Raw genomic sequence first — 14,566 nt, forward strand, 5'->3', positions numbered from 1 at the left:
TACTGTCATGTTGTGATCCAGTCACTGGGCTTTGTAAGTATTTTCTGAACTACAGCTCTGATAGCCTAGATGCAGGGAGCTCTCAAACCTGCCACAAGCAGTTGAAGAGTAGTAAATCCTGGACTGAGTGTATATATATTGATGTACTGGTCTCTTAGGAAAGATGTGATTTTGGGGCTCATACTTCTCATTCGGAGCCCTCTGTTTAGGGGATAATTCCTTTAATATTGGAAGTAAAACTCAATTCTTTAAACTGGTAGAGCACTAGGAAGGAAATGTTGAACATTGAACTTGTACTGATGAGTCTAAGCATTGTTGGGTATCACCACTGCAGTAATTTTATTGGTATTGTGCTGTGTCTTATTGTTTATGTTGACCTGCAGTCCACTGACTTCTTGAAATCTCATTTACTTAGGGCCCTTTTGATGTTGTCCGGAAGGTTTTTGCTACTGGAGAGGAGTCTTCTCGTATGTCTCTTATAGACAAATCCGATCTTTTCTTCCATGATTACTCCTTAGCACCTCTCTTTGTCCAAGAGAACTATGTACATGTGAAACCAGCCGCTGCTGGGTGAGTTACTCCATACCCTAAATTGACATAGGCTTTCATGTCAGGGAGCAAAACTAGACTAAAACCCATCTGGATACAGTCAACTTTTTTTTTCTTTTTTTTTTTTTTTTTCCTCTCTCTAGAGGAAATCTGAAAAAGCACTTGGTGCTCTTGAGTAGAGCAGCTGATAGTATATGTGATGGTGATATAGTGGACAGACAGATTCGTAGCAAGCAAAACTGGAATCTTCTTCCGACACAGGTGAGCACTTAACACTTGTTTTATGTGCTTTACGGGTGTCTGGTGTGAGAGCCTGATCCCTTGAAACTGATGTTTCAGTATAAGTTTATGACCTGTATAGTTCATAGTTCGTGTTGTATTCTGTTCAGCTGGCGAGTAGAGCAGTTTCCTATATTTGTATTGCTGAATGCGTGGTGTATCATGACATGAAGTCTTCTGAAACTCTGAAAAGCGTGAACCTCCTTTGAAGCATAGGAGCACATGAGACACTGCACTTCTGATGTGCAGTTACAAGGCTACTCTGTCTTATTTACATGCTTCCTCTTCCCAGGCCAGTGTTTTTCCCAAAGCACAGAGGACTGAAGCTTTGTCACTGTTCTTTCAATGATCACTGAAACATTGACAAGACTTGTGCTTAGAGGATTATGAGTGGCATCAGAGAACATATCATAGATTCAGTTGGAAAAGACCTCTGGGGTTCTAGTCCACCCCTCTGCTTAGCACAGGTCCAAACAGATAAGTTGCTTTGGAACTTGTCTAGCTGAGTTTGTGTGGAGTGGTGGTGGTCTTTGGAAATGTCTCCTTCACCATCACAGCACTTGTTTGTCTGCAGTCAGCTGTCTGTCTGACAGCAGTCTAAAGTGAAAAATGAAGGGGCTTTTTTTTTTTTTTTAATGGCTTTTAAAACCCAGATAACTGCACAGGTATTTTAGAATGTGGTAACAAATGGGGTGTTACAAGAGATGAAGCTGTAACCTAAAAGGGATTTAACAGAAACAAACAATAAAGAAAGTTCTCTTAAAATGAGCTATTTCCACAGTGGAACTGTATTCACTGCCCCCTTTCATGCGGACAAGTAGGGTAGTATGTCACGGTGTCAGTGATGCTGATTCATTGTGAATTGAGTTTGGCACGTGTGTTACTTTTTCAGGCTATTTATGCAAGTGTTCTCCCAGGGGAGCTGATGAGAGGTTACATGTCCCAGTTTCCTGTCTTTCCCAGCTGGCTGGGGAAATTTTCATCCACAGGCAAACACGATCGTATCATCCAAGAACTGGCAATGCACATGAGTCTCAGGTAGTACTGGCTTTCCACTTCTGGTTTATATTATCGCGGGTATTTAGTTCTCATGTAGCTCACATCATTGCTGTGCTTTGTACAATCGTAAGTGTGTATTCTGTGAATATCTTCCTGTGAGCGATGCTTTCTTAGCACTTAATCTGGACAACAGTCAGACTGCAAACACTTCCAGTATTGCAGTGGTACTGTGACTTCCCCCCCCTCCCCCTGAAGTTGTTCCTCCTTTAGGGATGTGTTTCCCCAGACCGTTTGGTGTTTGAATACCTTGCGTCGGGTTATCCCTAATGCAGGTATGGCAAAAGGAATGCCCAGTACAGCTTGCGGTAAAACTCCTAAGGCAGCTGATTTTCACTTTCCAAGGGCCTGCCTACAGGTTGCTTGTGTTTAGAAGTGAGTGGTGGTGGTGCTTGTACGGATTTACTTATTACTTTGAATTTGCCAAAGAACCCAGACGTGCAAGAGGACAGTAAATCTGGAGTATTTGTCGTATTTGCGGGATGCGCTCGTCCAGCCCTTGAAAGACTTTGGAGCAGATGGTGTACAAGAAGCTATAACGTTCATGGACTCCTACTGCTTGATGAAGGAAGATATTGAAAATATCATGGAAATAAGCACATGGGGAGGCAAACCCAGTCCTTTTTCAAAGCTGGATCCCAAGGTAAAATTCACTAGTGTTTGGGTTTTTTTCATTATCTTGCATATATTTAAAAAGAAATCCTAGTATAATAGGTGTGGTATGGATGTGCTGCTGAAAGGCTGAAGTTGGTGCAGTGGCAAATGAATAGTTTTATTAACTAATTAATTTGAGACCATGCAGGTTAGCTAACAATCTACAGTTCCTAAGCTGGTGCTCATAGTGTTTCCTTCTGTCCAAACAGGTCAAAGCAGCTTTTACACGTGCCTACAACAGAGAGGCACATCTGACTCCATATTCACTTAATTCTGCCAAGACATCCAAAAGGCAGTCGGGGTCTGCCATGACCTTAGAACTGAGTGAAGACCTGAACGTGGAAGAGATCCAGTCTGATGAGGATGAGCAAGATACTGTTGAAAGTGATGCAATGATTAAGGTGACTTTGTTTTGTCAGTATTAAACTACCACACCAAACTGTTCTCTTGGTTTTAGTTACCTTTCTGGGACTTGTAACATCATCTGAATTAAAAAAAAAAAAAAAAGTAGTAGATATTGAATCATCACCTCTCAATTTTTAAATTCTTATCTAGTAGTAGTGTGAAAGCCTAAGTTATTTCCATCTCTTGCCTTCTGCTTGAATGTGTCTGACCAAAGTCAGACATTGCTGTAAACTTGTAAGTACTGCATCCAGTTCCAAAACTCAGGAATACTTTAGGTGTTGGTGGGGACAGTGCCATTGGTAAGGAGCAGCCACATGGGGTAACCGCAGAACAGCGATTCTAGTAATAGCCTTCGTACTTATCCCAAATCAGGGAACTGTGGTCAGCCCTTAAGACTGATTGTACTCTCTGTGTCATTTAAAAACACACCTGAAAGGGGAGGGGAAGAGAAGAGCTGACTTCTAACACTCACAGCATTTTGACTTATGCTTTTATTAGGTTGCAGTTGGATTTTAAACTGTCTGTATGTTCTGTTTGTAGCAAAAAAAGGTGAAGTCTTCCAAGCTGCCAAAAAGAGAGAAAAATGAAGAAACAACCAAAAAAGAAGGGAAAAGAAAAGAGAAAACAAGACATTAAACGGAATAAAATCTTGCTCTGGCTGTGGCTTTGCTTATCTGACTTCTGGCAGAAACGTGAAATGGATCCAGTGATGGTGCTGGGAAAGTAGAACCAGTGCGTTGAAAATGCTCCTCTTATAGAGGTGATGTAGCTACTGTACTCTCTCGCTATGCAGTGCTGTACTTTTCATGTGTTGCAGTGTTACAAGCTATAAATACCCTCGTACAACAAGCAGCGAGGTGCATGAACACAGTGAAAATGTGACGCTTAGTTACCTGGCATTTGTGCTAAGTCTTCCTAGGACTTCAGGGGTTTTTTGTTTTGTGGTGGTTTTTTTTTGTTTTTTCTTTTTTTTTTTCTTTTTTTTAATCAATCTCCTGATACTATGTGGTGAACTCTTGTAAATAGTACATAATGCAAAAAAGCCCGAAACCTAAATCGCATATTTGTACATTATAGAAATTAAGCAGTATATAAAATTACAATAAAATGTTTCACAGGAGTCTTTTAAAATTTTGGTTAAGTTAATGGAGTTTTGTCTCTCTTCCTCTCTTTTCTTCCAGGGTTCTGGCTTTCCTGCATGTACAGGATGTGGTTATATTATTTTCCTACACCTTCCCTTTTGTTCAGTTGAAGACACACAAAAACAGTGAGGGATTTAGTTCTAAAACTTGATGAGAGTATTTCCAGAAAGGAATGCTTGGAATAGAAAACAATTACAAGAGTTCAGAACTGACGTTGAAAAAGAATGCTAGGGGTTTTTTTTGTGGTGGTGGTGGTGGTTTGTTTGTTGTTGTTTTTTTTTTTTTTTTTTTTTTTTTTTGTGGGTGTGATCGTTTGTTTTTTTTTTTTTTTTACCACTCACATAACACAGAATGCCCCTTGGTTTGTCTTTGGTGCAGATAAAATGCAAATCTTGCTTGGTAAGAAGAATTATCAATTGATTTTATTACTATAATAAATCAAAGTACAAAATTTATCAAAAGCTAAATATTTACAGGCTATCACAAAATAGAAGTGACATGGTGGTTGTTACTAAATTGTAGTGGGGAAGAGGTGTGTAAGGTAGTGAGAGAGCTTTCCGTGCTGCTTGCCAGACAACACATGCAGTTCTGAAAATAAACAGAGGCAGTTAGTCATCTCCCAAGGTACAATGACTGTGAGAGCAAACAAGGCTTTCTCAGACCAGGGGAGAAAAATAATCAACAGCAAGAAGGTTATTGTAGTATGGAGTTTATAATATCACTTGTGCATTACTTGGACCTATAGCTAAGTTTTCACGTAAGGTGTTTGCACTGGGAACTCCACCTTCAAATGTCAAAATTACTGAGGAACTTTGTTAATTCACTTTCAGTTGCCATTCCTTTAACCAAACCAAAGTCTTGGATCCAAGTGTGTTGTACAGACAGAGCAGTGGTCTGTCTTTGACATACTCGTATTTCAAGCCAATACTGTGGCGCTGTTTTCCTGCCATATAGTCTTAGCTTTTGTGTTTAACAGAACATAAGATCATGTGACCCGCGTTCAGATCTGCTCCTTCTACTTGGCAGCTCTCTCTTCCTGCATGAAAACGCTTGTTGGTAGATCTAGAGAAGGATTTGGTAATGCTGACATCTTCAGCCTGTTCTCTGTGCTGCTAAAGCACAAGTGGTGTTCAAGAACACATTCCAAACCAGAACTTGTTGCAGATGATAATGTGATCACAGATGTAAACTGGTATAAAGCTTCCCCTTGGAATGATTTAACAGCCAGGTTCCTTGCAGTAGCAAAACCTACTGCTGTTTGCATGCCTGAGGGCAAACAGGTGCTACACCTGAGCCTCAGTTACCAGAGGCACAGACCCAGGCTGTAAGTTAAATTCCTGAACACTGCATTTGTTGTGCTGGGAAAAAACACCAGTGTCCTCTAAAAAGAGCCTGGTTAAGTACAGGCTGCAGCACATACCTGAATTTATGGGTCCCCATCTTCTGGTTTGAGGTACGGTGTGCAATCTGTTATTTTCTTCAGATGAGCAACGTTAATCCTTTCAGAGCACATTGGACATACGTTTTCAGTCTGTAACATGCTGTTTTAAAAAAAGGGTGACAGGTCAAATGGTAATTCTCACATTTTCAAAGGAGCAGCTGGGCCTGAGGCAGAAAGCATAGAGCCAAGCTGTGACCTGTGCTATGTATCAGAGCCATCTGATTCCCATTCTCACACCAGTGCTTACTGGGGACAAGAGCTTATTGCTGCCTCAGGCTGTACCCAGTACTGCATGTGGTGGCTTGTTTTGGTGCATGCTGCTGTGCCTGTGTTCCCCTCCTGCCCCCAGATCAGGTCTTTTTCCTGGAAGGAGCTGAGAACTTACACAAGCCCCCATCCATCTTCAGTACTGTTCCTGTTGCTGGAGCCCAGCATCTCTGCCTGAGTTCGTTCTTTATCATAGTTTTTGGTCCACGTTGAAGTGGACTACCAAGTAAGGGGGAATCCTCTCCCCCCTGCCCCACCACCCTAGGCTGTTACATGTTTTTAGTACTAAATGAAAGAGTTTACTTCTAAAATATGAACCAAGATTGTAATTCTGCAACAGAAAACAAATCCCAACTTACTTCTTGAATTCTGAATAGAGGGCAGGGAAGTCACAGTGTGGGCAGACTGTCCAGTCATCTCGTACCATGTGCCGACCCTGCACGAAAAAACCACAAGTAGTTAAATGGCAGGTGCTGGCTTAGTACTTTGGGAACTAGGTGTAGCTGTTCCTGTGAAAAAGTCTCAGAAACAGAGTTCTAAAGATCTTGAGAAATTAAAAAAAACAAAGAAACAAACAACACAACCATAATATTGTTACTGTAGTTTGATTACTGTGTAAATTCTGTAACTAGAAAAGGAGCTCTCAGTGAGATGCAGTGTTTTCTTTGTAATTTACATTCCTCTTTTTTAAAAAGAAATCTAAGACTGTATTGAATTACAATTTTAACAAGTCTTTTAGTTTGGCAGTTCTAGAATGTCAGCTGTTGCTCTATGTCTTGAGCTGTATGTAAATCTACTGGGATTTTTTTTTGGTATGCATATGACATTCAAAAAGAATGCCCTAAAAGCCCCTTGACCTGCATCCAGGAGGTCACATTCACCCCTGTCAAGTTTGTGAGCATAGTAACTGCCCAGTACTTGCCTCTTTAAACAAACTATTTCCTGTTTTGGTAGGGTTTAGTAATTTGCTTTTAATACAAAGAATTTTTATGTACCTTTTCACTATAAAATGCAACAGCACCTTCAACTGTACTGAGATTTGTGTTCTAATATGATGTGCAACAGTAGGCTGTTCTGACACTGACTCGTAAGATATTGGCAGATGCCGCATTCCTGATGATGTTACAAATACTTGTGATGTACATGAACTATAACCAACACAGAACCTAAATAAATAATGTGGAATATACATGAATATGTACATTATCTTTGGCCTATAAAGCTGTATTTTAAAGCCTTGGGTTTTTTTTTTTTTTTTAATTAAGATAACACTTAAAATATACCAGTCATCTTATTTTGCTAAAACAATAGAGTAAAAAAATAGATGGTAATTGCTATTAGTATTTTTTAAAGACTTAATTCTTTAGTTTTAATAAAGAATGTTAACAAACTCCACCATTTGACTCCTGCTCAAGTAAATTTTGATTTTTCTGTAATTCCAGTGTGACAAATCACTTGAACCTAGTAAAAATATCATGTTAGCTATTGTATAACTAACCTCAGCATACGGATTTTGTACTGATAGTGGTACCGGTGGGATGCATGGCTGTTCCACTGGGAAATGTCCCCCATCCATACCTTTTCTGTACACTCTACACTATCCTGAAACAAAAATGCTAGAACTTCTCATTTCTGTAAGGATCAGTAATATAAAACACTGAGGTCAGTGCCTGAACCATTACTTAACCTTGGAAGTTGATGAGAGCAGAGCTGTGCCTTCCACAAGCTCCTGTGCATAGAAGAAGAAAGGGGAGGCTTCCATCTCTGCTGTGCTGCTCTGAGCACTGGAGCAGCTGGGCAAAGGGCTGAGCTGGGAGGGCAGCAGCAGCACAATCCTGTCTGCGTGTTCGACCAAATGAACCAACTGCACCGGATGCACGTGTGCTGCGTGCTCAGGGAGTCCTGGTGCACCAGCTGCCTTCTCTGGAAGCTGAAGTCCTCCAGAACCATGTTGTGATTTTACTGTCACACATCAGTGCCTGAAACTTGTAGGTGGCAACTAAGGACACGCTATGATAGTTAAAGACAACAAGAATGGTCTTTACTGATTTTGTAACAGCTTTGGGGAAAAAAAAAAAAACAAAACAACCAAACAACAGAAACAAACAAACCAAAAAACCAGCCCCCAAAAAACATTTAGCATGAATGTACTAGCAAACCAAAGATGTTCAGATTAACTTATTTTTTAGAAGGAAATAAAAGCTTTGTGTTCATTCTCACACTGCAGAAAACAGCACAGGCACTCACCGTTGCAATACAGTAGGGGAGATTGTTTTTGCAGCCAGGACACAAGAGCTCGCACTCTGGGAGCTGGAACGCACAACACGGACAGGCTGTTGTCGGCTCTTCTGCCTCTGTTGTGTCCGGGCGTCTGTAAGATACAAAGATGGGGAAAAAAAAGAAAACAAACCTCAAGCGCTTTGACCTTGAACAGAGATGGTTTACAATGTCTTTGGTATTTCACAAGTGTTTCTCCTTTGAGTTATTTGCCTACCTTCCACTTCCTATTTTATATTCTAGTAGGAATTTAATTTTAACTATTGCCTAAGCTTCATCACAACTTTATGTAAACTCAGAAATAGGACTTCCCCCCCCCCATCTAATTTGAAACCATACGACCTTTTCAAAGCTGTAACAGCTCATAATGCTTTACTTTGAAAGCTTTCAAAACTTGTGGTCTATATGTATGGACTATAAAGCTATAGTTTCTCTGTTTCAGTGTTTTTCTGTGGCAGGCGTGACCACAAAGACCTGACATAACAAGAAATAAAACTGGCATTGTGGTAGGGCTACAGAGCTGCTAACTCTGCCTTTCACAGGTCTGTCTTCGTCCAAGTGTCTGGCAGAAAGATCTGACTGATGGGGAAATGAAAAAAAAAACCACACACACAAAAAAAACCACCTCTAAAATTGTGAGTGAGTGACAGAGAAAAGGCTAATTCTCAGAGAGAGTGACAAGGCATCACCTTAGGGACCCCTCTTGACAATAAGTAATTGAGCAAAGGAACCTCTTATTACAGGATTCACCTCTTGCTAAAGACTTCCATGGCTTCAAGCAGAGAGATGGATAAGTTCATGGAGAGCTTAGAGACTTATGTAATAAATACCTAAAACACCCCCATGGGCTCAGCAAGACCCTGAGCCTCAAAATGGTTAGAGGCCAGTGAAATAAATAAGAACAACATACATCATTATATATGCTTGCCCTGCTCTTATCCACTCACCTATGCTTCCTCCTCTGGCAGAAAAGATTGGCTAGAAGCTGTCAAAACAGAACTTTAGATAAAGAAGAAAAATGTTGAGAATTCATCTATTTTATTTGCCCTTCTATATTTTTTTTTAAATCTATCATCTTTGCCCTTTAGTCAGTAGTCTAAATGACAGAAGAGCACGCTGCTGATGCTGTAGTAGCTACCAGGTTACACATACATTCCTAACTAGAGACCAACTGAAGCGCATGGCTGCACTTATGGCTGTATGGCCAAGATGGAAAATGTGAGGAAGCATTTTACATGCACATTGCATTTAAGATTTATCACATCCAAGGGAACAGAAGAGCCTTTAATTTTCAGAGGAGGGAGGAAATGGTTCTTAGCCTTCCAAATTTGAGAGAGAAAGTGAAATAATAAGAAAACAGGCTAAAACCTGTAGCCATAAGAGTAAAAATAACATTACAAATAAAGCCTTAAGATTGTGTACATTTGAAAGTACAGATTAACAGTGCTCACCTGACCATTGCTTCAATTTTCTTTTTGTATTTAAGATCTATTTTGTTACGATACTCAGGTCTCATCAACATCGCAGCAAAACGGAAGGCTGAGTTCTTCAATCCTGCTCTGTGACACTCGATTACAGTTGAAGTCAAAATTGGCACAATGTCTGTAACAGAATGAAACAGTGATGGCAAATATTCATATTGAAAGTCTTTGGGCTAATATGGATAAAATGGTACTGATGAAAAGTGACAGTATTTTTCTTCTTCCTCACGGTACACAGTCGCACAATTTATGGAATTCCTGTAGCCATATGCAAGAAAATCATGGTTTCACTGCCTTGCATTTCTGAAGCTCAGCATGGCAGCAGGAATGTTTTGATTTCTCCCAGATGTGATCTGCGCTGTTTAAAGTCTACATTTTCCATTTACCCCAAAAGTATTTTCAAAAGAACGTTGATTAAAATTTAGTGATGAAGTAACAGAACCAATCAGTTCATGACACACAATCCCGAGACTGTGTGTGCTTCAGGCAGCCCTGGACTGTGGTTACAGTGGCTGAGGACAGATTAAACTGCTGGTGAGGAACCCATCTTGGAGGCCATATATCAAAGCTAGCTGGGAGGACGGCAGCGCACACTGTGTATTTACACTTTGTTGTGTGACCTGCAGGATCGTAGGAGGAGAACGGACCTTGGAATGCAACGGTTAATGAATTGTCCTGGAGAGCACAGCGTGCTCTTCTATGCTGTCAGCACTTACGTGATGGGAACTTGCTGATGTTGTTGGCTACACGTATAAGCATGCGTGCTCCCTTCAAGTGATCACCACGTTTCACGTGAGTCTGGAATACAACAAACGGCAAATTAATTGCAGCCTTTAGAGTGTAACTCAACTCCTGCAGCCTGCTTCTGGTGTTCACCCTTCTGGGAGCTGCATGCCCACCGCCCTCACGGAACTGAGCAGAGGTGTATCGTGCACTTGAGAAAAGACCAGAAACTTTATAGTGGCTCTTTCCCAGAACATTCTGGCCTTCAGCCCACCATTTGCCTGCTCTTGCCTCACTATTGGTAGAGAAAAGAGGCCAGAAGTTGGCTGCAGGCTGAATGGATCTCCTGATGGGCCATGGGCTAACTACTAGAAATAATTTGATTCCTCTTGCTTAATTTCATTTACAGAAAAGCAATCTGCTTATGGATAATAATAATAAATAATAATTAAACTAAATTAAGTAAGTATAATTGTACTAGTTGTACTAGTACCATGTAGTTTTTGAATTATTCAGCATTTATAAAAAGAATATGCTCATCAAAGAGGCAGAAACAATCATGGATTGTCTTCCTGAACGTTGCTTTTAGCATGCACTTGGATTCTGTGATACAACCTATATGACAATGTAATTTACGTACACAGAGCATCCATATACAACATACAATTTGTGCAACTTGTGCACAAATTCAGCTTCTCAGTTCATTACCTTCACTAAAATATAGCTGTGTAGAATCATAAGGTTTGTAGCCATCTCAGAAGGAATTTTAATCTTCTGGGTCTTTAACTCTGAGTACATACTGAAAAGAACATCGTGTGCATTTCGGTAGTTTCCTTAAAAATGAACAACAATGAATAGTAATTTTCATTTTTCATTAAAATTTCTTTACTAAGGACAAATACGGAAGCTGAACAGGAAGTTATGTTGATTCTTAGAGCAAAACATTTGCATGACAATTTCTTTGGAAAGTCACAAGCAGTTGCTTGTCGCAGTATCCTAAACAATAACAGACAGGCAATTAAATAAGAAAAAAAAAAAGACACTTGGAGAAGGTATCCAAACAGTAGCAAAATACCTATGTGGATGACAATTTCATATAATGAAACTTTTAAAATGTTCTTCAATGTCAGACATTCAAAAGCTGTTGTTTAAATGTTAATTTAACATAATTTTACTTTATCATTTGCTTTGGCAACTCCGTGCCTCTGGAACCAAACCAACTCAAAATCTGTCAGAGAGATAATTAAAGTTTGAATGTTAATTTACTAGATTATATTGCTTTGAGGTCACTATCAAGGATTGTCCAGAAACTACAGGATTTCATTAAGTTATCAAGATAGCTATGTTTACTATAATTAGTCTACCCTTAGATAGTTGTTTGCTCTTGCTTTTGTTTTAGGTTGTGAGGGTTTTTTTTAATTATTAGAGTATAAGGGAGTTCTACTCTTTGCATTTGGAGGCATTTAAAAGGCATTTCAGAGTCAGTTATTTTAGCAAACTTTTTTCCTCTCTATCAGCAAACATTTTTTAACCCCAGAGAGCAATTTGTTATGTCTTGTGATACACTACAATTGAACCAACCTGTGGAATTTGTGTGAGGCAGCTAAACAGCACTCCAGAATTAGTTGCCAGAAAACATTAATTTTTCATGCTGTGTTACTGTCAGTCTAATATGACCAGTCTTAAAATTTTGTGATTATATAAAAACACCTTAAAGGAAAATTGCATATAAAATGACATACCCAAAGGAAAATACCAAACAATAGTGACTGAAATATTATTTTTAAAATGCATTTTTAAGGAAAGAACAAACTATATTGGTGTAATCTCCAGAATCAAACTCACTGAAATCTCCTGCAGGAAGAGGGGGACAATCTAAAACTTTCCCTCCTGCAGAGGAAACAGTTACTGCAAGATTGGTGCTTTTAATGAGAAAGATATTGTGCCACTGCTGCAGAATACATCTATACTATCAGGGAGTATGGAATTCAGTGTGGCATACTGCATTTTAGATGTAAGTTTTCAGATTCAGAGAAGCTAGTAAATAATTAAAGCCTCGAGCCTTTACATTTCCTGCTGACATAATTAGCACAAATGCATTATTCACTGCTCTGATGAACTGGGACATCGTGCTGGCCAAGGGTTCGAGAGATTTTCCACTACTTAGCGCAATGCTGAGGAGCAGTCCATAAATGTTCATTTGCCTGGTTTCCTGAGGCTGCTATTTTTCCTTTGTAGATATTTTTCTTAGTTTACTTGAAATGAAAAGCAAGCAGTATCACAGTAGGGCTGTTGCCACGGCTACAGAGGAGCCCAAATAATAGAGGCAATAGATATTTTCCTTCTAGCCCTGTCCCTTTTTATTACTTTTTTCTATTTCTAACTTCAGCTATCTATTACACATGAAAACAAGGCTTAAATAAACAGGTGTCTAATCCTTCAACAGAAATAATCTCCTGTGCACATCTCCTACTGTAAAAACCATGTGCAAAGACTAAAGGATCAGTATCCAAGTCAGAAACTGCATGTAGAAACTGCAATTCTAAGATTTGTGATATACAGAAAAGTAAAGTTGCAGGCAATCTTAATCACTATGTTTACTTGAATGTAATAAGAAATGCAGGTATTTTCCACAACTTTCTTTTTTCCAATACTTAATAGACAGGTGTGAGTCCCAACCTTTTCACAAAGGCTACTTCAGATTCAAAAATTAAACTTGAATATAATTAAAAGCACTGATACATGTTCTTTCTAAGTATAATCCTATATAAATAACAGTACCCCAAGTACTGCAAGGATGTCGTGTCAGAGATGTCATATCACAGAAAACAGACTTACCTGAACACTGCTCCTCCCTGGCAATTATTATAGCAGTTCTGGCAGCTTCTCTGTATTGCTTCAGTGCCATGTATAAGCGGAACAGGTACTTGGCATCCTTAATTAAATCACACAAACCCAATTACTACTAACCGAATACATACTGCTGTATTCCCTTTCTTTACTTGCCCATCCCACCACCACATTCTTCAAAGAAAGTGGCCACGCTGGCTTGTTTCTTGAAGAGCTCTTTGTATCAACCTGCTTTAGCTATGCTACCTTCCCCTGCAAGTTTTGGCCGCTGGTACAACCAAACAAACACCCCCGTTGAGGACCCTGACTGAGTTTGGCAGTTAGTTGTCGAGTCCTGTCGATACGGACGCAGAAAGCTGCAGACCGTTAGGCACACAGAGTGTTGTACAGGTGGAAACCCAACAGCTTCAGACGTGGAGGCGTTTATGGTGATAGAAAATAACCAAAGGACTCCTTTTAGAAATCAAAATCTTGCTAGAAATATTTAAATTGTGTTATGGGTCTAGATGCAAACATTGCTTAGTGTGGATAAGGATGACACAATCTGGCCACTAAAGAGAGTATTGTTCTGGGGCCAGATGGCAGACATCCAAGACAGCTAAAAAATTGAAAATTAAGGGGACAATCAGCTAATAAAATGCATAAAATTTATAATTTGCTATACTATGCACTGTTGATATATTACATGATTCAAGAATGCCAAATGTAGCAAAGGGTTCACCCAAGAACTGGCAATCCAACAGCAGGGAAATTAATGAAATAATTTAAAACCAAAACTTTTAAAAAACAAGATGGTAGTATTGAAGAAAACAAATGAGTTCTATTTTTGTAAAGTGTACTCAAATTTCTATCAGACTAGTATAAAAAAAAGAAATCAATAAGAGAAAAGAGAATTGGTCTTTCATAAGGGTTTTGATAAAATCCTCAGAAAAGGTCATTCCTAAAAATACAGCTAAAATACACAATAACATGACCTTGCTTATGATGAAAAGGAACTATTACGTGAAAAAAAACCCTGGGCTAGGGCCACTATTTTATATCTTGAACAGTGATTTCTAAAATAGGATCAATAAAAAGTAAAGTCTGTACATTATAATCTTTTAACTAGTAAATTAAGATTAAATTAAGCTGAAATATTGTAAAAATGGTATGGATCCAACTTAAATATGCAAGTCAGGAAAAAAAAAAGACACTGGTAGCTTTACAGACAGCTTAACAAAAGAAACCAAACCAACAAATTCTGCAATATTGTAGTAAAAACAAGCACTTACAATGTGTGTTCTAAGTTAAAATGGTATAAAAAATTATTTTAAAAGCATTGTATTAATCAGTGTTGTGCTGTTCTCTGGAATACTGTGCAGGTTTTGTATGCAAGTCTCAAACATATAGCAAAAGAAGTAGAAATTCAAAGGAACAGAAATATGAAGGATATAAAGACATTT

General features: G+C 39.0%; 2 protein-coding genes across 2 annotated transcripts in view; one reads left to right on the top strand and one right to left on the bottom strand.

The window, feature by feature from the left end:
- RFC1 (replication factor C subunit 1) overlaps positions 1-4,074 on the top strand; it is a gene marked incomplete at its 5' end in the record, with an annotated part of 40,480 nt that extends 36,406 nt beyond the window's left edge. Inside the window, 6 exons of the mRNA XM_086746235.1 lie at positions 416-570; positions 693-810; positions 1,721-1,866; positions 2,314-2,527; positions 2,748-2,939; positions 3,484-4,074. Coding sequence (XP_086602361.1) covers positions 416-570; positions 693-810; positions 1,721-1,866; positions 2,314-2,527; positions 2,748-2,939; positions 3,484-3,579 — 921 coding nt within the window. The remainder of the gene's footprint in view (positions 1-415; positions 571-692; positions 811-1,720; positions 1,867-2,313; positions 2,528-2,747; positions 2,940-3,483) is intronic.
- A 322-nt stretch (positions 4,075-4,396) lies between these two features.
- Positions 4,397-14,566, bottom strand: part of WDR19 (WD repeat domain 19) — a 45,776-nt gene continuing 35,606 nt past the window's right edge. Inside the window, exons 29-36 of the mRNA XM_086746234.1 lie at positions 13,113-13,209; positions 10,983-11,107; positions 10,268-10,349; positions 9,522-9,672; positions 8,041-8,164; positions 6,153-6,229; positions 5,506-5,626; positions 4,397-4,673 (exon numbers count right to left, since the gene is read on the bottom strand). Coding sequence (XP_086602360.1) covers positions 5,512-5,626; positions 6,153-6,229; positions 8,041-8,164; positions 9,522-9,672; positions 10,268-10,349; positions 10,983-11,107; positions 13,113-13,209 — 771 coding nt within the window. The 3' untranslated portion in view covers positions 4,397-4,673; positions 5,506-5,511. The remainder of the gene's footprint in view (positions 4,674-5,505; positions 5,627-6,152; positions 6,230-8,040; positions 8,165-9,521; positions 9,673-10,267; positions 10,350-10,982; positions 11,108-13,112; positions 13,210-14,566) is intronic.

Source organism: Chlamydotis macqueenii, chromosome 4 (genome assembly GCF_036417535.1).
Source record: "Chlamydotis macqueenii isolate bChlMac1 chromosome 4, bChlMac1.mat, whole genome shotgun sequence".
In the NCBI taxonomy this organism is placed as follows: Eukaryota; Metazoa; Chordata; class Aves; order Otidiformes; family Otididae; genus Chlamydotis; species Chlamydotis macqueenii.